This window comes from Heptranchias perlo, chromosome 5 (assembly GCF_035084215.1).
Source record: "Heptranchias perlo isolate sHepPer1 chromosome 5, sHepPer1.hap1, whole genome shotgun sequence".
Lineage (NCBI taxonomy): Eukaryota > Metazoa > Chordata > Chondrichthyes > Hexanchiformes > Hexanchidae > Heptranchias > Heptranchias perlo.
The window spans coordinates 113,256,891-113,284,484 of NC_090329.1; the positions used below are offsets into that span (position 1 = coordinate 113,256,891).

Sequence of the window (27,594 nt, forward strand, 5' to 3'; positions counted from 1 at the left end):
GGTGCTAAAGATTGCAGTTAACTGAATTTGGCACTTAAAGCAGCACCCTATTTTGTTTAATTTGAATCTAATTTGTTCATTTATTATCTTCTCCTCCTGAATTAACTTCCTTCGTAGGTTGAAATTGTTGCCATATTTCCTCCTTTAATTGGTGTAAGGAATCTTACAACACCAGGTTATAGTCCAACTGTTTTATTTGAAAATCACAAGCTTTTGGAGGCTTTCTCCTTCGTCAGGTGAGCGAGTGTGGGATTCCATGGAAGGTTACCGCATTTATAGTCAGAGAACAATACCTGGTGATTACAGATAATCTTTCCAACTGCCCGTTGTCAAGGCAATCAAAGTGTTCAGACAGAGAGATGTTACCTACAGGACCCCCGAATACACAAACTGCCAGAACAAAAGACAGACAGAGAGAGAGAGAGAAACATCCGAAAGGAAGAAAAAGACAGAGAATGACCCGTTGTGTTAAAAACAGATAAGTTTTTTACGCTGGTGGGGTTACGTGCAGCGTGATATGAACCCAAGATCCCGGTTGAGGCCGTCCTCATGGGTGCGGAACTTGGCTATCAATTTCTGTTCGACGATTTTGCGTTGTCGTGTGTCTCGAAGGCCGCCTTGGAGAACGCTTACCCGAAGATCGGTGGCTGAATGTCCTTGACTGCTGAAGTGTTCCCCGACTGGGAGAGTTCGAGCAGGACTTCTTCACTGCACAGGACCTCCAACCAACGCTATACACCAGATTCATCGACGACATTTTCCTCCTATGGACCCATGGCGAAGAATCACTGAAGAGACTACACGATAACATCAACAAGTTCCATCCCACCATCAAGCTCACCATGGACTACTCCTCAGAATTGGTTTCTTTCTTGGACACACGAATCTCCATCAAAGACGGGCACCTCAGCACCTCACTCTACCGCAAGCCCACGGACAACCTCACGATGCTCCACTTTTCCAGCTCCCACCCTAACCACGTCAAAGAGGCCATCCCCTATGGACAGGCCCTGCGAATACACAGGATCTGCTCAGACGAGGAGGAACGCGATGGACACCTACAGACGCTGAAAGACGCCCTCGTAAGAACGGGATATGACGCTCGACTCGTCGATCGACAGTTCCGACGGGCCACAGCGAAAAATCGCATAGACCTCCTCAGAAGACTAACATGGGACGCAACCAACAGAGTACCCTTCGTCGTCCAGTACTCCCCCGGAGCGGAGAAACTACGCCATGTTCTCCGCAGCCTTCAACATGTCATCGATGACGACGAACACCTCGCTAAGGCCATCCCCACACCTCCACTACTTGCCTTCAAACAGCCACCCAACCTCAAACAGACCATCGTTCGCAGCAAATTACCCAGCTTTCAGGAGAACAGCGTCTACGACACCACACAACCCTGCCACGGCAACCTCTGCAAGACATGCCAGATCATCAACACAGACACCACCATCACACGAGAGGACACCAGGTACATGATTCATACTCCTGTGACTCGGCCAATGTTGTCTACCTCATACGTTGCAGGAAAGGATGCCCCGGAGCATGGTACATTGGCGAGACTATGCAGACACTGCGACAACGGATGAACGGACACCGCGCAACAATCGCCAGACAGGAGGGTTCCCTCCCAGTTGGGGAACACTTCAGCAGTCAAGGACATTCAGCCACCGATCTTCGGGTAAGCGTTCTCCAAGGCGGCCTTCGAGACACACGACAACGCAAAATCGTCGAACAGAAATTGATAGCCAAGTTCCGCACCCATGAGGACGGCCTCAACCGGGATCTTGGGTTCATGTCACGCTACACGTAACCCCACCAGCGAGAAAAAGTTACTGTTTTTAACACAACGGGTCATTCTCTGTCTTTCTCTTCCTTTCGGATGTTTCTCTCTCTCTCTCTGTCTGTCTTTTGTTCTGGCAGTTTGTGTAATTGGGGGTCCTGTAGGTAACATCACTCTGTCTGAACACTTTGATTGCCTTGACAACGGGCAGTTGGAAAGATTATCTGTAATCACCAGGTATTGTTCTCTGACTATAAATGCGGTAACCTTCCATGGAATCCCACACTCGCTCACCTGACGAAGGAGAAAGCCTCCGAAAGCTTGTGATTTTCAAATAAAACAGTTGGACTATAACCTGGTGTTGTAAGATTCCTTACATTTGTCAACCCCAGTCCATCACCGGCATCTCCACATCCTTTAATTGGGATGGAGAGGTGGGTATATGATCAATGCTACAGTTTCCTCTGCAACTGCTGTTTGAAATGACCCAAGTTAGTGCTGGGCAAACATAGTCTGAATTGTTTTTGCTCATCTCTCTTTTCCTCTTGTGCTTTTTCCACTTCAGTTTTCCCAAGATAGATGAACAGTATTGAAATTGATTAAAGAATGATGATCTAAAAGACAGTAATGAGTAATAGTAAATAGAAGGCACCTGGGAAAGTGTTATTAGTGGTGTGCCACAGGGATTGGGATTGGGACCAGTGCTAATTATCATCTTTACAAATAATATGCAGCATGGAGTCAGTTCAAAAATGTCTAACTTCCAGACGACACCAAAATAGGAGAGGCAAATAATTTGATCCAGAGAGAATTTCAGAAGGATTTGTAGATGCTGGGTTTATGGACAGAAAACAGGTAAATATAGTTTAATGCAGGTAAATGTTAGGTCTTGAGACTTGGTAAAAGAAAAAGGAACATACTGGAGATATCAGACTAGAAGAAGAGATCTAGGAATATTGGTGAACAGGTTAATAACACCATCAGCCCAGTTGTTATGAAAACAAAAAGTTGAGTTGCATAGCAAAAGGTACAACATATAAATTAAAAGAGTTGGTGTGGGGGGTGCGGAGTGGAGTAGATCTCCTCGAGGGTACTCCTGCTTTTCTGAGGTCTCTGCAGCTTTTTTGCCAAAGTTAAAGCGCACAAGGAGAAGTCTTATGAAAATTCATCCCTTCGATTTTAAAATTGTACATAGTCTTGATGAGAAGATATCTGGAAAATTGAGGGAGAAATTAGTTTAAAGTGGGCAGCACATCTAGGATGTGTGGCAGAGGACGAATTTGGGTCTTGGGGTTCTTCTCCATAATACAGGCGAGTTGCAGACACCAGTCAGGAGTAACGACACAGCTCGCCAGTCAGGGCCTTGCCAAAATCGTCCGGCTCGGATGCCGAGCCATCTCCCAGGTAAGTCCTGGGAGGAGGGGGAAGGCAAACGTAGGGGGAGTGGGCTGATAGCAGCCTGCAGTACTGTTGTTGAAGTCAGGAGGAGCACTCCTACTTCTCCTGGCTTCACTTTATGGTCATTAAAAGTTTGGAAACTTACCTTAACGTTGGTTAGGCTAGGTTAGACCTGGAAAACCTGAGCAGAGCATGCACAGCGCATACCCCATCCAGTTTCTGCCAAATTTCTCAGCGGGGTCCCAAATCAGACATTAGCATATTTAAGGGGCCTAACGCCTGTTTTAGGCAGGCTCCCCAGACACTCAGAAGGTGCCATCTGTCAATTTGACAGTGGGCACACATCCGGGTGGATTGGGCACGGGAGATAGCACTCGAAAATTGGTCTCCCCCAAAGTGCCTTTCCTGCCGAAAAAACATACACTACAGGGACCAATTTCTTCCCCATTGTGTCCAGTTTTAGAAGCGATATCATATAATTGGAGAGGATTCAAGAGGCTACAAGATTAATACTAAATCCTTGGGGACTGAGTTATGAAAATTGATTGAGAGAAGACTGAGAGCAGATTATGAAGGAGCTCATTAAGTTGGAATCAGAGAGGTTTTTGTGTGGTATTCAAAATTCCAGAATGAGAGAAATATAAAGATAAGGAAAGCTAAAGTAAACAGGCATTCAGATAACATTTGTCCAGAAAAATGTGCTCAAATATGGAACAAACTGCCAATGTGTGGTGGAACAAGAAACTAAGGGAGGTAAGAAAGGAATAGACAAATTCCTGGCATCTAAAGAGATTCCGGATTATTGCATTTTATATATTATATATGCACTTGTGTATTACAGAGAAAAGAAGATATTTTGATGGCCAGGCTAAACAGGCTGCTGGTTTTCTCTTGTTTAAGATACATTATTATGTTACTATGATTGTTATTTTGTTAAGATCACTTTTCAGCCACATAGTACTCCATCTAGTAGCTCAGGTAAAAACAAACTTGCATTCTGAATGGAGAACGGATGCTCCAATCAACTGCAAATTCTACTTGAATTTGACTTCTGAACATTTTCATTCTTCTGAGTACTCAGCTAATCTTTTTTGGGCTCCTTAGGTGCTGTGAAGAAGCTTCTTAAACAAGTTTGTGAAGAACGAGGGGCTACACTGCAGGAGGAAAGTCTGGAATTTCCATTATTAGGACCTAGTCAGGTGCTGCTTTCAGTGCAACTTTACACAAGCAATATCTCAAGTCCTCTTCTTCCTTCATTCTGGGATTTCTGCTAAACTCAGAGATACATATTGGATCTATTAGGACTAATTTGCCAGATACCAAGATTCGGTACAGTTCTATTGTGTTTTGGTTGTGATATGCTTTTCCATCTTTTAAAAAACATGTTATCACTATGTGAATCATTTTAGTTCAACAGCAACAAGAACAACATATTTAGAAAGCACTTTTAACGTAGTAAAAGCACTTTCCCAAAAGCACTTCATAGAAGAATAAAGAAAGAAATAGATGCTGAGCCAAAGATGGAGATGTTAAGAGACGTGACCAAAAGCTTGGTCAAACAGGTGGGTTTCAAGGACAGTCTTAGAAAAAGAGAGGGAGTTGGAGGGGTTTTAGGGAGGGAATTTCAGACCATGGGGTCTAGGTGGCTGAAGGCACAACCACCAATGGTGGGGCGATGGGAGGTATTGCTGCAGTTATATAAGGTATTGGTGAGACCGCACCTGGAATACTGCATACAGTTTTGGTGTCCATACTTAAGAAAAGACATACTTGCTCTCGAGGCAGTACAAAGAAGGTTCACTCGGCTAATCCCGGGGATGAGGGGGTGGACATATGAGGAGAGGTTGAGTAGATTGGGACTCTACTCATTGGAGTTCAGAAGAGTGAGAGGGGATCTTATTGAAACATATAAGATTGTGAAGGGGCTTGATCGGGTGGATGCGGTAAGGATGTTCCCAAGGATGGGTGAAACTAGAACTAGGGAGCATAATCTTAGAATAAGGGGCTGCTCTTTCAAAACTGAGATGAGGAGAAACTTCTTCACTCAGAGGGTAGTGGGTCTGTGGAATTTGCTGCCCCAGGAAGCTGTGGAAGCTACATCATTAAATAAATTTAAAACAGAGATAGACAGTTTCCTAGAAGTAAAGGGAATTAGGGGTTACGGGGAGCGAGCAGGAAATTGGACATGAAGCTGAGTTCGGATCGGTCAATGCCCTGTGGGTGGTGGAGCGGGCCCAGGGGCTGAGTGGCCGGGTCCTGTTCCTACTTCTTGTGTTCTTTAGATTTGAGGTTAGGATCAGATCAGCCATGATCTTATTGAATGGCGGAGCAGGCTCGAGGGGCCGATTGGCCTACTCCTGCTCCTATTTCTTATGTTCTTATAGGTAAGATGACAAGAAGCTGATTCAAAGGATCAGAGAGTTGAAGGAGGATTGCAGCGCTAATGTAGGTACGGCCACAGAGGCATCTAAATATAAGGGGATAGAGGATGGGGGTGGGGTGGGGTGGGGGGGGCGGCCTGGACACTATTGAAGTAATCGAATCTGGAGGTGACAAAGCCACTGATGATGGTTTCAGCAGATGAGGATTTAGCTGCAGATGAGGCAAGGTGGGCCATGTTACCGAGGTTGAAATTGGCAATCTCAATGATGGACAGCAGTTGGAAGCTCAGCTCAGAGTCGAACAGGATGCTGAGGTTGCGAGCAGTCTGGTTCAGCCTGAGATAGTGGATGGAGAGGAGGATGGAATTGCAAGTGAGGGTATGGAGTTTGTGCCAGGGGCCGAAGATGATGGCTTTGGTCTTCCCAGTGTTTAGCTGGAGGAAATTGCAGCTCATCCCAGAGTGGATGTCGGACAAGCAGTCTAACAGCACACAGGCAGTGGAGGGATCAAGAGATGGTGAGAGGTAGAGTTGGGTGTTGACAGTGTACATGTGGAAGCTGACCCCAAGTTTACAGATAATGTCACCAAAGGCAACATGTAAATGAACAGGAGGTGACCAAGGACACATCCTTATGGGACTCCTAAGATGATGGTGTGGGATGGGACGAGAAGCCATTGGTAGAGATGCTCTGGCTACAATTGGATAGGTAAGCGTGGAACCAAACAAATGCAGTCCTACCAAATTGGACAGTAGAAGAGTGGCATTGGAGGAGGATGGTGTGGTTGAACGTATCAAAGACTGCAAAGAGGCACCACAGTCGTAGAGAATGTTTATATCTAACTATACCACTATAGTGGCAGTTATGGGCAAGAGCCAGAGTAATAGAGGTTAATGGGTTGAGGAAAAAATGCCTTACCCTTATGCGTGTTTCTCATTTGTGGTAGTTTGAGTAAAAATTCCTAGAAGCCTGATGGCAGAATATTAGTTTTCAGAAAGGGGATGAGAATTGCAGGCAAGTGAACTCCATATTACTCTTGTGTGTTTAGTTGCTGGTTACAAAGTGGCAATGTCGGAGTCCTGGCATCCAATTTCCAAAGTACTCTGACATGGTATAGAACACAAGAGGGGACAAATAAGTTCAAGGAATTGTTTCCTTTCTCTTACCCTTTTTTAGTGTGACAATCTAGTCAGTTTTTTCAAATTGATGCTGATTTCTGGTTGAATATTTTAATTGATAATATATTGTTCTTTTTTGAATACTACAATATATTTGAAAAGTTTGTGTACCATTGTGTCGATTCAATTTGTCCCAAGGATTGATTATCATTATTTTCAGGGATTTAATTGACTGTTTCTGTTATTTGTGAAAGCATAGTGTGCAGTTCCTAATACATCATAATTAGGAACACTGCTCTTTTTGATATATACTAATGACCTGGACTGGGGTATTCAGGGCATAGTTTGCAGATGACACAAAACTCGGAAATGTAGTAAACAATGAGGAGGATAGTAACACACTTCAGGAGGACATAGACTGGTGAAATGGGCAGACATATGGCGGATGAAATTTAACACAGAGAAGTGTGAAGTGATGCATTTTGATAGGAAGAATGAGAAGAGGCAATATAAACTAAATGGTACAATTTTAAAGGGGGTGCAGGAACAGAAAGATCTGGGGGTTTACATACACAAATCTTTGAAGGTGGCAGGACAAGTTGAGAAGGCTGTTAAGAAAGCATATGGAATGCTTGGCTTTATGAACAGAGGCATTGAGTGCAAAAGCAAGGAAGTTATGCTAAACCTTTATTAATTACTGGTAGGCCCCAGCTGGGGTATTGTGTCCAATTCTGGGCACCACACTTTAGGAAAGATGTCAAGACCTTAGAGAGGGTGCAAAGGAGATTTACTAGAATGGTGCCAGGGATGTGGGTCTTCAGTTATGTGGACAGACTGGAGAAGCTGGGGTTGTTCTCCTTAGAGCAGAGAAGGTTAAGGAGAGATTTAATAGAAGTGTTCCAAATCAGGAAGGGTTTTGATAGAGTAATTAAGGAGAAACTGTTTCTAATGGCAGAAGGGTCGGTAACCAAAGGATACAGATTTAAAGCAATTGGCAAAAGAACCATAGGCGAGATGAGGGGAATTTTTTTTATGCAGCGAGTTGTTATGATATGGAATGCACTGCCTGAAAGGGTGGTGGAAGCAGATTCAATAATAACTTTCAAAAGGGAAAGATAAATACTTGAAGGGGAAAAATTTGCAGGGCTATGGGGGAAGGGCAGGGAGTGGGACTAATTGGATAGCTCTTTCAAAGAGCCGGCACAGACACGATGGGCTGAATGGCCTCCTGTGCTGTATCATTCTATGATAACAATACTTTAGCTACACTGCGGTGGCAGGAGACAAGGGCACAGATTCAGGATTGTGAAAGACAAGGACAGAAGTCAAAATGTATTTATTCATCTACACATCAGTTAGGAATGAGTTGCCAGGGAGAGTGGTTGAGTCTAGGACACTGGATTAATTTAAGAACCAGTTAAATACTGTATTGGGGAAAGTGGTACTGTTGGCATTCAGGAAGGATAAGATCAAATGGGCCAAAGGGGCTTTTCCATCCAAATCTTTCTTACAGTAAATTGTTATAGCACGGCTAACCAACTAGGTAAGGGACAACAGATATATCTGTGAGCAGAGATATATGTGGAACATACACTCTCAACCAAAGGATATTTTGTTCCTACAGCGCTGCTTAGTATGTAGCATTCAAGGAGAAAGAAATGTAAATATTATTTGTAAAAGTATTAAAATATGTAAATATTATATGTAGGCATATCAGCCTCGAAAATCTGATTCCAGCATAACTGCTGGGATCATGCCCATCATTGCCCTCCAGTGCTGACCACACTGGAGAGAGATTGCAGGCTCAGTGGGAGAGCATTTCTTTTGCACAGGGCAGGTGGGCACCAGATTTGCCCTTGTAGCGGCACTAGCAGCTGCCAGCCCCATGCAGCCAGCAAGTCCACTGGGGTAAGAGGGTTGCTGAGATCTCCTCCCTGCCTCCCCTCCCCCCATACACTCCATCCGTCTCCCCCTCAAACCCTGTGTAAGAGGACTAATAAATTACGTTCAGTGGTCCAGGTCAGTTGCTTCACCTGGACCTCCACCCTTCCCCTTATTGGGGCCCACTTGCACCTATCTGGAGTCCAGTAAATTTCAGCATACTAAAGTCCAGTAATTCAGCAGCCCCATTCTATGCTGGGGAAGCAGGAACTGCCAACGTAGGGAATCCCCACTCCTGGCTCTGCTCCCTTAATGTCATGGAGATTCCTTTTAAAGGCAACTGGGAATCCCTGGAGTTGGTGGGGACCTGGGTTCCTGCCTTTTTCTGGTAAGTCCTGCCGGACTTCCACCTGAATTATGGCAGGTGTCGGGTGGACACGTCCAGGAAATGCGGGGCCAATGTTCAGATATCACAATTTCGTTAAAAATTTGAATGCTACTTAGAGATATTTAACTACAAAACATATGAAAAATTGACAGGAAAAGACCTAATGGTCCATCCAATTTTGATGTCTTAAGTATCACAATACATACACTCCCTCCCCCTCACCCGGAAGCTATGTAATCTCCTGGGAGAGGCATAAAAACCCAGGCCAATTAAGGAAAAAAAATTTTGAAAGTTCCTCTCCGACCCCCTTAGGCGATCAAAACTTACCTAGGAGACCGCTGTAGCCCTGACTAATGTTATATGGTACCTACCTCTTGTACAAGGTGATCTCCATCCCAGCTCTCGCTTGTAGGAATTCAGTGAATCAGCATTCACTACACGAGCTGCCAGTCTGCTATAGGTCCACTATTCTCTGGGAAAACAACCACCTCCTAACATATAAACTAGTTCTAGCCTTTACATAACTTGAGATGGTGACCCCTGGTCCTCCCTAGCCTATTTAGTTGAATCTGTCTACACAAACACAATCTAGTGCCTTCATCATCTTATAAACCTCGATCGAATCACCCTAAGTCTATGTTTCTCTAAAGTGTAGAGACGCAGCTCTTTGAGCCTATCTGGATAACTGAGATGCTATAAACTGGGAATTAATCTTGTGGCCCTCCTCTGCATCCTTTCCAAAGCCTGAATATCACCCACCATGTGAGGAGACCAAAACTGGACACAGTATTCTAAGGCCTAACCAAGGTCTCCTACAAGGACAAAATAGTATGCTTTGTTTTATAGTTATTGTCTTGTAAATACACCCTAGTATCCTATTTGCCCTAGCTATCACTTCATGACATTGGTCATGAACCTTTAGAGATAGAACTCCCAGATCTCTTTCTTTCTCCATTGGCTTTAGTTCTTTTCCCTGAAGGGTGTATTCAGTATTCAACCTGCCCACATGTGTAACACTGCACTTTTCTAAGTTAAGCATCATTTGCCGGTCGTGGGCCCAATCCCCCCCCAGCACATCTAGATCCACTTGCAGTAGTCGAGCATCGTCTACAGTTCTGACTCTCGCACATATCTTAGTATCATTTGCAAATTTGCAGATCGTTCCCCCAACACCTACATCTAGATCATTAATAAAAATAGTAAATAGCAACGGTCCTAACACCAATTCCTGCGAGACACCTCTGGTGACTGGTCTCCAATCAGATCCAAATCCATCTACAACCATTTTCTACCTACAGGCTTTCAGCCAGTTCTTACTCCAGTGCAGTAGATTGCTACTAATACTGAGGCTCCAATCTTGTAGAGAAGCCCCTGATGCGGTACCTTATCAAAGGCTTTTTGAAAGTCTAGGTAGACAATATCTAACGGGTTTCCCTCATCCACTTTTTGGTGACTTCTTCAAAAAATACAATCAAATTAGTAAGGCAGGACCTCCTTTTTCTGAAGCCATGTTGGGCAACCCTGATGTGTCCCCTCTGTCTAAGTAGCCATATAGTGCATCCCTAATGATTCTGTCAAGCATCTTCTCTATTACTGACATCAAGCTAATTGGCCTATTGTTACCCAGATCTGTCTTAACTCCCTTTTTAAAGATAGGAACTACATTAGCCTCCTTCCAGTCAAAAGGAACAGCCCCAAACTAACTCAGCCTCGGCCATCGGGGGGAATCTCAGGCAGCAAGATGTGTAACCTACAAAGAGTAAACGTCCATGGAAATCCACGATGTGGAAACACAAACAGAATTAGCAGTAGAATCCTCACAGCAATAGACAACGCCAAAGAATGAATCCCAAGGCCCCATAGAAGGTCCAGAGGAGGGCCATTAGATTAATATCTCTGCAGGGAATTTCCTTAGGGCATCACCTGCTCCTTCAGGGTTTCTGCCAAAGTTACGGCAAGAGAGCAGGAGAAACCCCGAGGAAGTTCACCTTTCAAGTCTTAGGGCACTTAGTTATAAGGACTGGCTGAGGGAACTGAGAAACAAAGGGCATGGTTTTTAATTGGAGCAGTGGACTCAGCGGGTGGGTAGATTTTCGAGTGGGAAACCCGGAAGTGAAGTGCGTGCGTTGGAATCTGCGATCGCAAGTCTATTGAAGGCAATTATTTTTGCTTCCGGGTTTCCCATGTGACAACCAGCCAGATTGAGAGGCTGGCTGCCTGTTGTGTGGGAAAGCAGCCGAAGAGTGGATGCCAGGTAAGTCTGAGATCAGGGAGTGGGGGAGTCAGAGACATCACGGGGGGTCTTGGCCATTGTGGGTGGGGGTGGGGGTCAGAGACATTGCAGGGTGGGGTCGGAGACGTCGCGGGGGCTCTCAGCCATCGGGGGGGGGGGGGGGGGGGGAGGGGAGCCTCGGCCATCGGGGGGAATCTCAGGCTGAATGTTTGTTCAAATCCTAACTAGCAGTTTCTGAGATGGTGGTGAATGAGAGTTTTTGATCCTATGCCAGGATTTCTGCTCAGTGGTAGAAAGGAGGTTTGTTATTCTATCCTGGAATTTCTGCTGTGTGTTCGTTGTCCTATACCGTGGGGATGCATTTAGCCTTATGGTCATTTTTTGGGGGCTTGTTTCTGGATATATACTCATTGGCTTGGTTCCCAATATTTGCTCAGTGGGTGGGGTATTTATCTTTTATTTTTTTGCTCACTTGAGTGGGGGCTATGTTTATTATTCTACCAGGGGATGTAGAAAGTGATGCAATGGCGTTGCTGCCGGGGAGATATTTCTTTTAGTTGGTCGCAGTTTTTGCTAGTTGATCTCCCATGGCGCTGCACGGGGAGTCAAAACCAACTAAACTTTTCAGGTCAACCAAGGGAGATAATTGAACCAAGACAGGGAGGGGAGGGGTGAGAGAAAGGGAGAGGGTGAGAACAGTGAAGGCAGACTGAGTGAGGGGGAGAGGAAGGGTAGGGAACGGAGAGGCAGCAAGGGAGAGGAATTGGAAGGGGAGAGAGGACAGATAGAGGGTGAGGTGAGGGAGAGATGAGGGGAGAGGAGGATGGTAAGGGAGAGGAGAGGGAAAATGAAAGAGGAGGGAGGAACAGAGAGGGAGCAGGAGGCAGGGAGAGAGAGAAGAAGGTGAGGTGAAGGAGGAAGGAAACAGGTGAGGGGGAGAGAGGGATGAGTAGGGGAAGGGGCAATGAGGCAGGAGCTTGAGATTTATCCGATTTCTGGATGATGTGTCTTGGTGCTTCCCAAGAACTCAGCAACAAGTCTGATTGGTAGCTTCCTCGGCAGGTTGGAAGTTTGCCGAGCTATAGCAGGACATGTACACCCGCCGCCAGCCACAAGTGTAATCCAAGTAGATTTGTTAACAAACTTTCTCAATCATTTTTGGTTGGTTTCTATGTTTCATATTATTTGGGATTCATTCTTTGGGGTTGTCTATTGCTGTGAGGATTCTACTGCTAATTCTGTTTGTGTTTCCACCATCGTGGATTTCCATGGACGTTTACTCTTTGTAGGTTACACATCTTGCTGTATTTTTAAGGCGCTCTACACTTCCTTATGTTTACAAACAACTTTAGGTTTTTTTATTACTGACCGTATATTGGTCAATGGGATATACTGAAATTGAGCAGGGAGTCAATGGGAGCCATCAGCATCTCGCACCCCCTGCAATACATGCCGGTCTGCATTCAGGCTGCACGGGGAGGAGGGCATGAAGAGCAGGCTCCAGATTCAGGCCAGGAATAAGGAACATATACTAGGGTGAGCAGGAAAGAATCGATTTCATGATCAGTGCAATATAAGTAACATTCGTATTTAGAACTTGCTAACAGCACGAGCACTAGCCATAAGCATTAGAAGATGAAAAGCATAACGGATGTCCCTGGCAGTTATTTTCTGCTGCTTATGGGAAATTTAGTGGATTCTATCAAAGGACCTGTCTACCACTGCTGAGGGAAGACTCAGCAGGGGAAAAAGGACCTTTAGGAACTCTGGTGTGGAAAGTAGATTTATTACAGCAGTTATGACAGAGAAGGAGAAAGGATTGAAATATTTACTGGAAGTGGGGTGGGAACAAACACAATCCAAATAGTTGTGGGAGTCCGAGCTTGTAATAATTATCTATGGAAAGCCTATTGCCAAAGATGGAGAGAGAGAGAAAGCCAGAAAATGAAGGGAAGAGATGGAGCACACAGAGGTAAAGAATGGATGAGAATTGGAAACATATTTGGAGTGCTATAATTTATATTAGCAAAGTTCTTATAAAATTTTATGATTCTTTCAAGTAACTTGACTGCAGAATATTCCAATATTTCAGATTTTGTCATCATTCTTAAAAATATAAGCTTGTGCATATACTCAACACTGATTCAGGATATTAACAATTGATTATTTTCTGAATCTTTAATTTAGTTGAGTGATGGCTGGAAGAGTGAATAGAGACCCAACAGAAAGAACTCTCAGCTAAACGTTTGCCTGAGAGAACTGAGAGAGCAGCTGCAATACCTGAGCTGCTATTGATATGTGTCAATCACAGGTTTAAAGGGCTAAATCAACTGTAGCTGCACCTTGCCTCCGTTTCAATGGCGAGTTTGAGAAGCCATGGTAAATCTGTGCAGGTGAAGTAAAATTCATTTCAGGTTCGGAATCAACAAAAAATTACCTACCTCAAGTATTTTAAGTAGGTAAATTGCCCCTTTAACGATCTGCCCGCTGGCATTAATTGGGGATGCGACTTCTAGGTTTTGGCTGCGCGCGCATCCAAATGCACCCACGTTAAACCCGGAAGTAGAAATGTTAGAGCTGGGTTGCGGTCGCACTTCAAAAAGCCGTTATTTTAACCTCCAACCCACCCAATCTTTGGGATTAAAATTTCCCCCATAGACTTCAGGGGGATATGATTAAGGTATTTAAACTGATGAAGGTAATAGATTCTGTTTGGATGGATAGGATATCTCAGTCAGATACTGAGAGTAGGACTGGAAGGGAATCAGTACAAATAAAAGAAAGCATAGAGTGAGGTTAGTTGCCAGGAAGTACTTATTTTCACAGAGAGGCATAGACCTTTATACAGATTGCCAGGATGTGTGATGAGCATGGATTCACTACAGGCCTTCAAATAAGGGCTAGAAGACATCTGGGACTAGCAGGGATTAATGTATCAACAATGATAGTCTCCTGGATCTTACTTGATTGCATTCAAGAGTCAGAGACAAATTTCACTGTGATTTTTTCTAAACTTTCGAAGAATTTTTCTTTTTTTTGCCTTCTCCAGGAGATTGCATGACTTGGGGTTGGGTTGATGGTGCACATAGGCTGCACCATGTCTTGTTCGGACAGGCAGAATGGGCCAGTCAGCCTTTTCTTGTCCATGTTTTTGTATTTTCATAAAACATAAGAGATTGCCAAACATTTCTTCATGAAGACAATGCCCTAGAAATTTGATTGCGACTGGAAACGGGCATTCAGGGGGTGAAGTGCGCACTGCCTGCTGGCATCAACTCGAGCAGCACGCAATATTCATGATAATGAGCGGTTCCTGCTCTCTCCTGCCTTCCTTGCTGCTCCACTGCTCCTCCAGCCCCAAAGGCAGTCCTACCAGACCACTGTGCAGTATAACTGTTTGGAAGGAAATCAAAAACAATGCAACACCAATAAAATCATTTTCTTCACAGTCAGAAAACAAGCCAAAAAACGTTGAGATGTTAACCAGCAGCCTCAAATGACAAGCTAGCAACTAACCTTTAAGTAATAGATGAGTGCTTTAAATAGTGCTGCAAAAGGGTCCTTCCTGCGTGTTAGTCCCATGTGCTGCTGGACAAATTTATTCCATGACTAGTCAGGCATGGGGCATACCAATATCAGAAAAAGGGTCCTACAACAAGCGTAGGAAACTAATTTGAATATTTTATTCATTGTTTTAAATAGTTCTGGCCTGCGCCCCAGATGCCTTTGGATCTGACCGATCCAGTATGGTGGAAGGTGCACTTCCGGCTCGTAATGAGCACGCGCCACGCCTGCAATATTGGGTGCTTAGGTGCCCGTTTTGCGCCTGAACAGGCACACTCCCCTTTCTTTCAAAACTGCGATCCTTACTTTCCTCCTCAAAAAAACACCAAAAACCCCTGTATCTTTGCAAACTGGTGCCCGATCTCCAAACTCCCTTTCCTCTCCAAGGCCTTTCAACATGTTGTCACCTCCCAATCTGTGCCTAGCCCTCCAATCTGCTCCTTCCACTGCACCTAACGAGCCTCAACCAAAGTTACGAATAATATTCTTTGTGACTGTGACCCTGATGCATTATTCCTGCTTGTCTTTAATGACCTTTTTGCAACCGTCAACACAGGTGACCATAACATCCTCCTCCAACACCTCTCCTCCATTGTCCAGCTTTGTGGGTGTGCCCTCGCTTGATTCCTTCCACTTTTATCTATCCATTTGCAGCGAGAGCATCTCTAGTAATGGCTTCTCTTCCCACCGCTGTACTGTAACATTGGGAGTCTTGCAAAGATCTATCCTTGACCCCCTCTTACATGCTGCCCCTTGACAACAACATCCACAGCTATTGGATCAGCTTCCATGTGTACACTGATGACACCCAGCTCTAACTTTCTTGATCCTTCCACTACCGTTGTGCTGTCAGACTGCATGTCCGACATTCATCTTAAATGAGTTACAAATTCCTCCAGCTAAATATTGGGACGACCAAAGTCGTCGTCTTGAGCCACAACACAGATTTCGTACCCTTGTTACCAACTGCGTTCCCCCACTCCCCCCCGGACACTGTCTCATGCTGAACCAGACTGTCCGCATCCTTGGTGTCCTGTTCGACCCAAACTGAGCGTCTGACTCCATATGCTCTCCATCAGAAAGACTGCCTACTTCCGCCTCTAGTATTGCTCACCTGTTTTGCTACCTCAGCCTATTTGCCACTGCAACTCTCATTGGCAGCGTGCCTTCAGCTGCCTAGACCCCATGCGCTGGATTTGCCTTCCCTTCCCATACCAATCTGTCTCTCCATCATCCTCTCCTCCTTTGACCAAACTTTTGGTCATCCCGGTTAATCTCTTTCTGTGGTTCAGCATCCATCTTATCCTTACACCTCTGTGAAAAACCATGGGACATTTTAAACATTAAAGACGCTGTATAAATGTAAGGTGTTATTTGAGATGTAGTGCATAAAATTTCTGCGCTGGAGGCCATCATTCAACATTGTGACTAGGCCAGTGAATTCTCAGTGACTGCTGAATATAGCAAAATAAGAACAGTATTCCAAACCACTTTCATTATGACTGCAACCAACATTAATTCTCCAATTCACTTTGAGTGGAAAGTTTACAGAAATAGAAGGTTTTGCAGAGGTGAGCGATGACATTCAATCTGGTCTCAACCAAATTAATGGCAGCATTCAGCGTCAACAGAACTATAGTGCATGAAGTCAATAGCTATCAAATCTACAGCCTGTATACAGTGTCACAGAGCCTAAGCACACTCTTGTTTCAGGGCCTCCCAAGATATTGAGCCCTCTCTTGAGATGATTCAACCCATTCCATTTTGTAATGCCCCAATGTAAAAGAGTGCTGTTGATACCTCCCTAAACTCCACATTCTAAATTGCATCCTTCACACCCCGCGCCCCCCACCACCTCTTCTTGGATGTGACTCCTACCTCCAATATTGAAGGAATAGAACACCTTATGCTTGATGTACCTCAGATGAATTGACAGCACTCATGCCTCCATCTAAGTGCACTCTTATCACACCCTGGATGCTGGCAAGTCAGAAATAGCATTAAGCTTTTGCTGTCTGGCAACTGTCCCTGAGGATTCATAGATAATGGAAGAACTCACTAGTCTTCTAGAATAGTCACCTGCTGAACAAAGATGGATGGTGCTCTGATTATTGTCAGCAAAAATCATCCACAAAAATAAAGAATAACCCTGTAATAAAAGAAATTTACGATATTGTCACTTCAACAGCCATAGGCAGTGAAACAGAATGTAAATTATTCAGCATCTGTAAATGCTTTTTCAGGGGTAATGCATGGTAATCTTCCTCCATTGGTGCATTACTCTTTTCTGTTCCTCTTCTGATTCTGCTACAAACAATGCCATACCATCCATTTTTTTCAAATAGCTAGGCATAACTTACTCTGTTACTGGTTGACAAACTGGTCCAAATGTAACTTACTGCACAGGCATTCGTTTTTTTCTAACTAATGAAAATAACAGGATGATAATTGGTGATGGGCCATTTTCGGCCCATAAACGACAGCAAGCAAGGAATGCCGCCTCAACCAAATCCATATCCTTATAATTAGCTCGTTTGGTATTTTTAGTCTGCTGACAGAAATTATTTAACACTGAGGTAACCAACATGAGGAAATATGACATGGTGTTAACTGTAAATTGGCATAAGATTAACAGCACCATGAAAATAGATCCGAAGTGATAGAAACATAAATATTTTGTGGAAATATGAACACTAAATGCAATATATATTAATAGTAATTTTCAACTGAATGAAACACTAGTGTAATTATCAGAACAATACTGACATCTTACTAAAATGAACAGTGTATGTGCTAAAATTGGTCCAAATTAAGTGACTGCTAAGTAGTTCTGGCCCAGAAATTCGGGCCCATACTTATCCTGCACCAGAATGGTGAGATCCGAGGCTCCCCAGATATTGGCCTTTGGGACTCATTAGTGGAGCAGACGGGGCGCAACAGCCCACCAACGAAGAGTAGTGGAAAATTGTGCAACTGCTGGTGATGCAGTGGCCCTCAAGTAAGTGGGTCCGGGATCGGATCAGGGGGCCAGGTAATGCAGAGCTGGCGACTGGGAGTGCGAGAATCGGGGGGGTGAGGGAACGGGGGAACGTGGATCAGGGCCTTGTAACACCGAGCTGAGGGACGAGGAACGCAGGGCTGGGGTCTGGATCGGGGGTCGGGGCCAGGATCAGCGGCGATGGGGGGTGGCGAGCAGCAGCGATAAGTTGGGGGGGGGGGATTGGGATTGGTGGTTGGGAGAAGCAGCAGTTGAGGGGGAAGCTTTGGCGATCGGTTCCTTTAATTGTGGTATAAGTTACATACCTTCTTTGTTGCAGGCAATCTCTAGGGCTAGTTTCCCTGAGTGCAGCCCGCGATGGCACTGCCTGCCTCGGCAAATCAGTCTTGGAGAGGGGACCTCAAACAGGCGTTGGGGCCCTTATTTGCATATGCAAACGTTCTAATGCCTGCTCCAGGCGTGGCTAAAGGATGCCTCTTGTTTGTCCTTACCCAATATGGCGAACTGCGCACTTCTGGCTGGAAATGTGCGCATACTTTCTGCCCACCATATTGGGGCCTTAGTAGTCCGAATAGTGACCGAAAAACAGACAGTGCACAGACCAATTTTTAGGCCTCTGTTAGCTATGGTAAAAGTTCCTATTTATTGAACTTGACTGGCTAAGAGACTTGTAGATAAAATGTTGTTTAACATTCTGTCTGAAAATTAGAGAAACACTGCAGAGTGCAATAGATTTGATCAGTATTTTTTCTGTGCTTTAGATTATTACAAAAGTGAAGGAGTCTTTGCAGCCAGGGACAAAACTGGCTGTATTTGATCACATTCCCAGCAACGCGTCATTTGTAAATCCGTTGCCAGAAATCATTGACATCTGTCACCAAAGGTAATGTGCAAGAAAATCCAATTGAGTCATGCAATAATTTTTATAATTTGTTTTGGGGAAGGAATAGGATTGCCAACTCTGGGTGTATTCCTGGAGGTTTCATCACATGACCTCTCGCCTTGAACCGTCCCATCCCCACACTCCCGCCATTGGTCCATCCTCTGGACACACTGCCTTCCCACACTAAATGGAAAGCAAGCAGACTCTTTTGCCCTGATAATAACAGGGCGGTGGGAAGGGAGCAGTGGGGGGGGGGAAACCGGGAAATTTCCCGGAAGTCCTGCCAAATTTAACAGCAGGACTTGTATTAAATTTTTCAAATCGATTGTAAGGCTGGCTGGCTGTCGGGCGGGAAGGTCTGTGGCAATGGAGCGGAGAGGAGGTGGGGAGGGGGAGATTGTGGGCTGTAGATGACTTGGAGGGTGGGCGGGGAGGACATCGGGGGGTGGAGGGCTCGGGAGTTCGCGAACTGGATTGAGTTGGGAGGGGGTGGGGTTTGATGCTGGGTGGAGGAGATCGGGTTGGGAGGGTGTGTGCAGCCTTGAGGAGATGGGGCAGTGGGATCAATCATCGGGGGCCCGATTTTACCAGGGGTGCGGGTTCTCGGCGGGTAGGCCAGCGGGCGCGTTGAAAACACGCCCGGTGAAATTAGTGGGTTGCCTGCGCGATCGTAGCAGGCAACACACTGATTGGAGCCACTTACCTGCTCCTCCGGGTTCCCCGACGCTGATCTGCGCGTCGGGCGGGCTGCGAATGCGCAGTAAGATCTGTCAGCTGGAGGCGCTCTATTTAAAGGGGCAGTCCTCCACTGACAGATGCTGCCACAAACAGCAAAAATTACAGCATGGAGCAGCCCAGGGGGAAGGCTGCTCCCAGTTTAATGATGCCTCACCCCAGGTATCATTAGATGGGGTGAGGAGGAGGGGGAGGACAGAGATCTTCCCTCCGGCGGGCAGGAGGAAGTGGCCCGCCGCCGCCACCAGGAAGGCCTGGCTCGAGGTGGCAGAGGGGGTCACCTGCGCCACCAACATATCGCCCATCTGCATACAGTGCAGGAGGCGCTCCAATGACCTCAGTAGGTCAGCCACAGTGAGTACACGTAGTCTTTCCCCTACACTCCGTCCGCCACAACACTGCCCCCACCCCACATCTCCTTCGGCACTGCCAACACAACTCTGTCACATGACCCCTCATACCCACGCAAACCTCATCCTCATCTTACCTGCACCTACTCACCTCGCCAGTACTCACCCCGCCACTACCACGCAACCCAATCCTCATACAATCTCATGGCTCTATCCCATACTCACCCTCTCGTGCATCTCTCTCACGGCCAGCCTCACTCAACCTGCCACCACCTGTGCTGCAGCCACAGGGCATGCATCACATATGTGCAGTAGGCAGCGTAAGGCAAACGTGTCGTGAGCATGAAGGGGATGCACAAGGGTGTTTGCAGGTTCGTCATGGTTCTTACTTCTATTGAATTAAAGAACAACTCACATCACACATTATATTGGCACCACTACTGCCATGTCTTCGCGAATCCTGTCTGGTTTGTGCAATAATGCCCACGCCTGGGTATCCCTATGAGGACCCACCACTGATGCCACCCAGTGTGTCACTGCAGAGTGGGTGTAGGTGTATTTGCAGGGCTCTTCTGCGCAGACGACTGAGAGACATCGGGGATGTCCCCGGTTGCAGCCTGGAAGGCTGTGGAGCAGAAGTTCGGGAGGGCAGTGGTGACTTTGACAGCGACAGGTAGGAAGATGGTGCATGGGCTAGCCAGGAGCAGCTCGGCCTGAAAGAGGCTGCAGATGTCCACGGCTACATGTCGACTGACTCTGAGCCTCCGTGTGCACTGCTGCTCAGGGAGGTCCAGGAGGCTGAGCCTCGGTCTGTGGAACATGTGGCGAGGGTAGTGCCCTCTGCGACGCATCTCTCTCTGCGGTAGCCCTCCCTCCTGCTGTGCAGGTGGATGTGCCACAGCACTGTGTTGTGGAGCTCCACGTGTCAGCGGTGGACGGCGTGGATGGCGACGCTGGTGATGCTGTTCGCCCTCCGAGGAAGTCATGACTGCAGCTACGGCGGCCCCCATCCGCAAGATGTACATCTGAGGGGGTCCGCAAGGTAGGTACATGTCTCCAGACCCCGGGGTAAGTGTGCAGGTTGGTGACCTCGACCATCAGGAGGAGGGTAGTGGAAGCCATACTTTATACCAAGTGACAGAGCGGCCTCCTGCAATGGCTGAGGGTCTCCCCCCCCCCCCCCCCCCACCTGTCAAATGGACCTTTGCAGCTGCCACAGGCTGACAGCTGCAACACGTCCATTTCAACTGGGAGTGTTTCCCCCAGTGTGTGAAACAGTCACATGTTTATCCAAAATCACACACAGTCCCTTAATCAGGTCAGTTAATGACCTGAACAAGCAAAGTAAATACACTCAAGTGGCATCCCGCTGGCTTTAATTGCCTGCGGGATTCCCACCAGCGGGGGCTGCGCACGCACTCCCGCACGTCAGCGCGGAACCCGGAAGTGGGCGGAATCGAGGCGCGATCCGGTCCCGCACCTGGATTTTGGGATTTTCGGGGCCCCCCGCCGAGAACGCACCCGGTAGCGGGTGCTAAAATCGGGCCCCGGGTGTCCGATTGTGGGGAGTGGGGGAGGGGGTCTGATCGTGGGGGTCGGATCACGGGGTTGTTACAGGTGAGCTTGGTGGGCTGGGGGGGAAGCACACTTGCTCCTCCTGGCCCAAAAGCAGTACTGGAAATGCACTTTCCTGTTTCATTTAGCCATTTTCACCTCCCTGAACTGAATAATATATTGAAACTGAAATTTGCTTACCCAGCTGTTTATTTGTACTTCCCCATTTTTACCTTTTTGACAAGACTCTCACCTTCACGCATCCTCCTCCATTAGGGGAGGGTAGAATGACCAGGCCACAGACTGCTCCTTGACAGCCATCAATGTCAGTCAGCGATCGGGCAGCAGGAGACACAATTGAAACCCAGCTTGATGGATAACGTTACTATCTCCCTGCCTTCTGAAACAGAACATTTTTGAATATGACTCCTTTTAGGTGTCTGAGCGCTAAAAAAAAAATCCTCACCCAAATAAGGCAACTGAGTTTTATCAATAGGCAACAAGTTGAACTCACAGCAAGCTGGTTGAAAGTTATGTTTTCAACCATTGAGTATCTGGGCTGATCCAACACAATCCCTGTTCTGACTTTCTACGGAGATTGGACAGTAAACTCTTGTTTCAAGCACAAGCTCAGAATGGCTACCCAGATTGTGGAACACTGAGCATTGGAGCATTAAAGCTTAATGTCACAAAGTAGAAGATTCAGTTTCTCACCCCTACACTGTACAGTTTTTGACTTGAGTCACATACACATTGGGGTACTGGGTACAGCCTGTGGAATATTGATGTAGGGAGGAGAGAAAACTAGGTCTAGATTATCGTCACCAATCCCTATAATCGCATACCTCCTGGTAAATAGTAAAAGTGAGCATTGGTGGAACCGAATTAGCTGACTACCTTCTCCTGGCAGCAGGGATACAGGTCTATACAACCTGGGGAGAAATTTGAGAGTATATACCTTACATTGAGGGGAGATGCCCTCAGCAAAAAAAAAGAAAAAAACGATTAACTGTGTAAATTCATTTCATAGAAATGTGTTGAAATGTGTGTGCTAAATATTTTCATCAAAAATACTGACAATATATAAAAATGTTAGGTTTGCTGTTTTAAAATTCGTCAGCCGCTCTATAGGATGACCGATTCCACAGAAATGGATGGTGATTTTTTGTTTGATACTGATTGCCAGTTCAGACAGGCACCTGGGGAAAAGTGAAACAAAGATATGAAGGGCATATAGCACAGTTGGAGTATGAATGGTGAGTTAGGGCAACCAAGTGCTGGATGAAGCATAAACCAATGGCCAGTGGGTACCTGGAGGAAGATACTAGAAATTGGTCTGTCTGGGGTCAGTTATTTTCCAGTTAATACAAGACTCTCTGTCATAGAATGTGATTGAACAGGAACTTCAGCTGTCTGCTACAACTTCCCCTCTCAAAAAAAATGCAATGGTCCTGGTACCAACTGCATTACAAGCTGTAAGCAGAATAATAATACAGTAAAAGATAGCAAAGAAATGACCAGGATGCTAAATGACATTTTAGACAATCCCATTAATAATATAGATTTAGTTACTATTTAAAGCAAATCAGCAGGAGGAAATTTAAGCAAACCAACAGACATGTGACAGGAAATACCACCTGGAACATACTTTTATTCTGAAATTTATACCTGCTCTGTTTCTGAGAGATTGTTTTGTCTGACTCTAGTGAAATGTCAGTTCTTTTAATGCTGTGTCTGAGAACCAAATGTTAAAAGTGTTGTGGGAGAATTGGTAAATTGAATGTTCTTTATGGGTCATTTTATTACTGAGGGGAGCAATAAATGGTGTGTTTATATCAAAGGTTGTAAAGCAGTCTTATTCTGTATAATTCAACCATAATTCTGATCTGTGCATGCAATTTCACTGCACCATTCTTCTACAGTTTCCTTATTAAAATATAACATTTCTAATTAGGTGTGAATTTATCTATGATTTAGATGTAATTGCCAACTTTTTTTAATGAACATGGCTATAAAATTGGCTAAGTGACAGGAAACAGAGAGTAGTGGTGAACAGTTGTTTTTTGGACTGTTGGAAGGTATACGGTGGTGTTCCCCAGGGGTCAGTACTAGGACCGCTGCTGTTTTTGATCTATTTTAATGACTTGGACTTGGATGTACAGAGCACAATTTCAAAATTTGGAGATGACACAAAACTTGGAAGTGTAGTAAACAGTGAGGAGGATAAACTTCACGAGAACATAGACAGGCTGGTGGAATGGGCAGACATATGACAGATGAAATTTAATGCGGAGAAGTGCGAAGTGATACATTTTGGCAGGAAGAATGAGGAGAGGCAACATAAACTAAATGGTACAATTCTAAAAGGGGTGCAGGAACAGAGAGACCTCGGGGCGTATGTGCACAAATCTTTGAAGGTGGCGGGACTGGTTGAGAAAGCAGTTAAGAAAGCATACGGGCCTGGGCTGGGTCCTGGGCTTTATACATGGAGGCATAGTGTACAAAAGCAAGGAAGTTATGTTGAACCTTTATAAAACACACTGGTTCAGCCACAGCTGGAGTATTGTGTCCAATTCTGGGCATTGCACTTTAGGAAGGATGTGAAGGCCTTAGAGAGGGTGCAAAAAAGATTTACTAGAATGGTTCCAGGGATGAGGGACTTCAGTTACATAGACTGGAGAAAATGGGGTTGTTCTCCTTTAGAGCAGAGAAGATTAAGAGGAGATTTGATAGAAGTGTTCAAAATCATGAAGGGTTTAGATAAAGTAAATAAAGAGAAACTCTTCCCATTGGCGGAAGGGTCGAGAACCAGAGGATGCAGATTTAAGGTGATTGGCAAAAGAACCAAAAGCAACATAAGGAAAAACTTTTTTTATGCAGCAAGTAGTTACAATCTGGAATGCGCTGCCTGAAAGGGTGGTGGAAGCAGATTCAATTGTGGTTTTCAAAAAGGAATTGGATAAATACTTGCAAGGAAAAAATTTGCAAGGCTCCGGGGAAAGAGCGGAGGAATGGGACTAACTGGATTGCTCTTACAAAGAGCCGGCACCAGCTCGATGGGCAAATGGCCTCCTTCTATGCTGTAACCATTCTATGATTCTAGTTACTGAAATCTGTTCTATATCTAATAGGGGTACAAAAGTACTAATTGATGGAGCACACGCACTTGGTGTAATGGATCTGAAACTCAGGCAAGTAGACCCACACTGCTAATTTTAACTGATAGTGATTAGAAAGCTGTTGTGATTCATGGTGCCAATAGTTTACACAATATATTTACCTATCAGGAAAAGATGAAAGAAAATACTTGCATTTATCTAGAGCCTTTCACATTCTTAAACTGTCAAGCACTTCACAATCAACAAATTAATTTTGAAGTATAGTCACCATTTTGTAGATAAATGAGGCAATCCACAAACAATAAATGAGTCATTCAAATGCTGGAGACAGTGCAGAGAAGAGCTACTAGGCCAATCCCCAGTGTCAAGGTCCTGAATTATGACCAAAGATTGGAGAAACTTGGGCTTTTCAGCCTACAAAGGAGGCATTTGAGGTGATCTTATATGGAAGATATATGAGGATATAGAAAAAGCTAACCTGGATGTAGAACTGGGGGCACAAGTTCAAACTAATAAAAGGTAATTTTAGGACTGATATCAGGAAATTCTTCACACAAAGCATGAAATGCACCGATTGGTCGCCTGCATTCGAAGCGGCGCCAATGGCCCAGATTATTTTTGAGGGACCTGGAGCAGCCGCCTACTCCTCCTGGCCTCACAAAAATAATATCATACTTACCTTAGCTGATCTGTTTGTGAGTCCACTTAGCTCTGCCAATAGCATGCTACTTTTAGATGCTTAGTATGTAGGTTGCCCTATGTTGTAACTTCACTAGGTTGATACCTCATTCTAAGTTATGCCTGGTGCTGCTCCTGGCAAGCACTTCTACATTTCCCATTGATTCAGGGTTGGTGCCTGACTTGATGGTGATGAACGAATCAGGGATATCCTGGGTCACGGGGATACAGATTGTGCGGGTATACTATTCTGCTGCTGATGGCCCATAGCACCTCATGATGCTCCGTTTGCACTGCTTATCTAGCCCAGCAATAGTGCCATACTTGGCAATAGAGGGTGCCGTCACTGTAGGGATGAGATTTTAGTTTCACCAAGACTATGCAGTGGTCACTCCTACCAGGCCATTGTGGACAGATGTGTTTGCAGCAGCTGAGGATAGGTCAAGTAGGTTACTTATATTGGTTCCCTGACCTCCTTAGGCAGGGTCCAGTCTGACAGCTATTTGAACTCACGACCTCTGGGTACCATAACTGCTACACTACTTTACCCTTACCAAAATTGTATTGCCTTTGAATGATTAAAAGTATGTTTAACTATAATAATTCTGTATCTCAGCTCTCTAGGTGCTGATTACTATACATCCAATTGCCATAAATGGTTCTGTAGTCCAAAAGGTTGTGCTTTCTTATATGTGAAGCCAGAGCTCCAAAACTGCTTACACCCACTTGTGATTTCACATGGATTTGGCTATGGCTTCAATTCTGAGTACATCTGGACAGGTAAAGTAGGCATTCAACAACATGTTTACTGTGAACAGATGCTTTTACAAATGTTGTTTACAAATAAATATGAACAGTCCCTCAATTAGCTCAGGAAGTAATTATATTTGTAAATGTGCACCATTTGATGTAGTACTGAATCATGCAACCGTGGAAGATGCCCGGTTTGAACACTGGTTGCTGCTGAGTTAGACGATCTCAGCAATCTCAGATGACGGAGAGGTTGCTACAGTTGATCTCAGCATCCCCAAGCTAAGCGCAGAAAAAAGCAAAAGTTAGTGCACTTTGGTGTGTATGTCAGATGTTGGCAGAGGATTGGACTTGGCTGTGATGCTTTTCCTCTCCCGTCCGTTCCCATGGTCATATAGAATGAGCCACCAGAAGGCTCTCTTGTATAAATAGCAATTATTAACCTTTAAACAATAGGAAAAGTCAAACACAGTTATACCGTATTAGCAGAATAATACATTGTACATTACACTGTATAATGTTTCTTCATTTAAAAAACAGTGCATCATCCAACTTACCATGAGAAATACCATTATCTTATATCAACTACATCTACTCCATTTCCTCATCTTTCTGGGAACAGGAGTAAGCCATTCAGCCAGAGCCTGTCCGCCATTCAATTAGATCATGGCTGATCCTGATCATTTTAACCCATTAGACTCCAAGGGGTAGATTTTCAACTTGCTGCCCAGGCATAAAACTGTTATGGATTGGCTGCCTGTTATTGAAACTGCCGGATTTTCATTTCCATTGATTTCAATGGACTGTAAATTGATACCCAATGCTGAAATAAAATGTGTTTGTGCGTTTAGGGTACTGGATTTATTAAGAGGGATCAGCTCTGATAAACCCACGAGTGAGGCAGAATTTGCAGTCTGGGTCATGAGTAGGATAAATTCCATATCCCACGCTCTGGACAGAGTTCCTACTTATACTGCAAGGAACAATAAGATCATTTTTTGTTTTAATTTGAATCCATTTAGCATCTGACCTTTTGGTTTTGGCAGACAGCACATCTTGACTGTGTGCAAACTAAGACAGCTTTGTTGAGGATTTTGCTAACTCATGGGTACATAAGTCTCATGTAGGTGTGTATACAGATTATTATTTATTCCCTTCACATTTTATCCAGTATTGTCTAATTGGCAACTATTTAATTCATAAATTACCAATTGTTACTATATTGTGCCTGGCTGCAAAGGACAAATAGTTAATTTACCCACAAACACTTTTTCATTTCAAATAGCAATTTGTAAACTGGGGTTCAAAAATTAATGATCTGAATGTGTTATTGTACCGTATTTTTGCAGTCTTTAACACAGACTATCTTAAATCAATTGACTGTTATTTCAGGCTTAAAAGACTACAGTGCTTTCCTGGCTCTTCACACTGTGTTGGACTTCTGGGAATCTGTGGGTTTGCAGCAAATTCGAGGATATATCAAAGACCTTGTGTCCCAAGCTGGTGAGGGTGATTAATATAATTACCTTTACCTGTCAGCACCAAAATCTATTTGTTGGTTACTTCTCAGTTGACATTCAATTATACAGATTTAGGTTCCCACGATGTAACATTAATCTGCTTAAATGTGTAGGGCTTTGCTAGGTCATTGCTGACTACTTTTTAAAAGATGTTCTCACTAGTTTTCTCTGTTCCTCTCCTGAAGGTACCTTGTCCAAGTCACCATTATTCATACATGCACTTCCCATATAGGTTACTGCAATGAAAATGTAAAA

At 44.8% G+C, this 27,594-nt stretch overlaps 1 protein-coding gene across 4 annotated transcripts in view; it reads left to right on the forward strand.

The window, feature by feature from the left end:
• The window catches only part of LOC137322025 (uncharacterized), a 98,655-nt gene that overhangs the window by 33,961 nt on the left and 37,100 nt on the right, over positions 1–27,594 (forward strand). For 3 of the 4 annotated variants that reach the window (XM_067985043.1, XM_067985045.1, XM_067985044.1), the window contains exons 8-12: positions 4,292–4,386; positions 18,512–18,633; positions 24,404–24,463; positions 25,686–25,849; positions 27,212–27,322. In XM_067985043.1, the coding sequence (XP_067841144.1) occupies positions 4,292–4,386; positions 18,512–18,633; positions 24,404–24,463; positions 25,686–25,849; positions 27,212–27,322 (552 nt within the window). The remainder of the gene's footprint in view (positions 1–4,291; positions 4,387–18,511; positions 18,634–24,403; positions 24,464–25,685; positions 25,850–27,211; positions 27,323–27,594) is intronic. The other variant, XM_067985047.1, reaches the window with a different exon arrangement.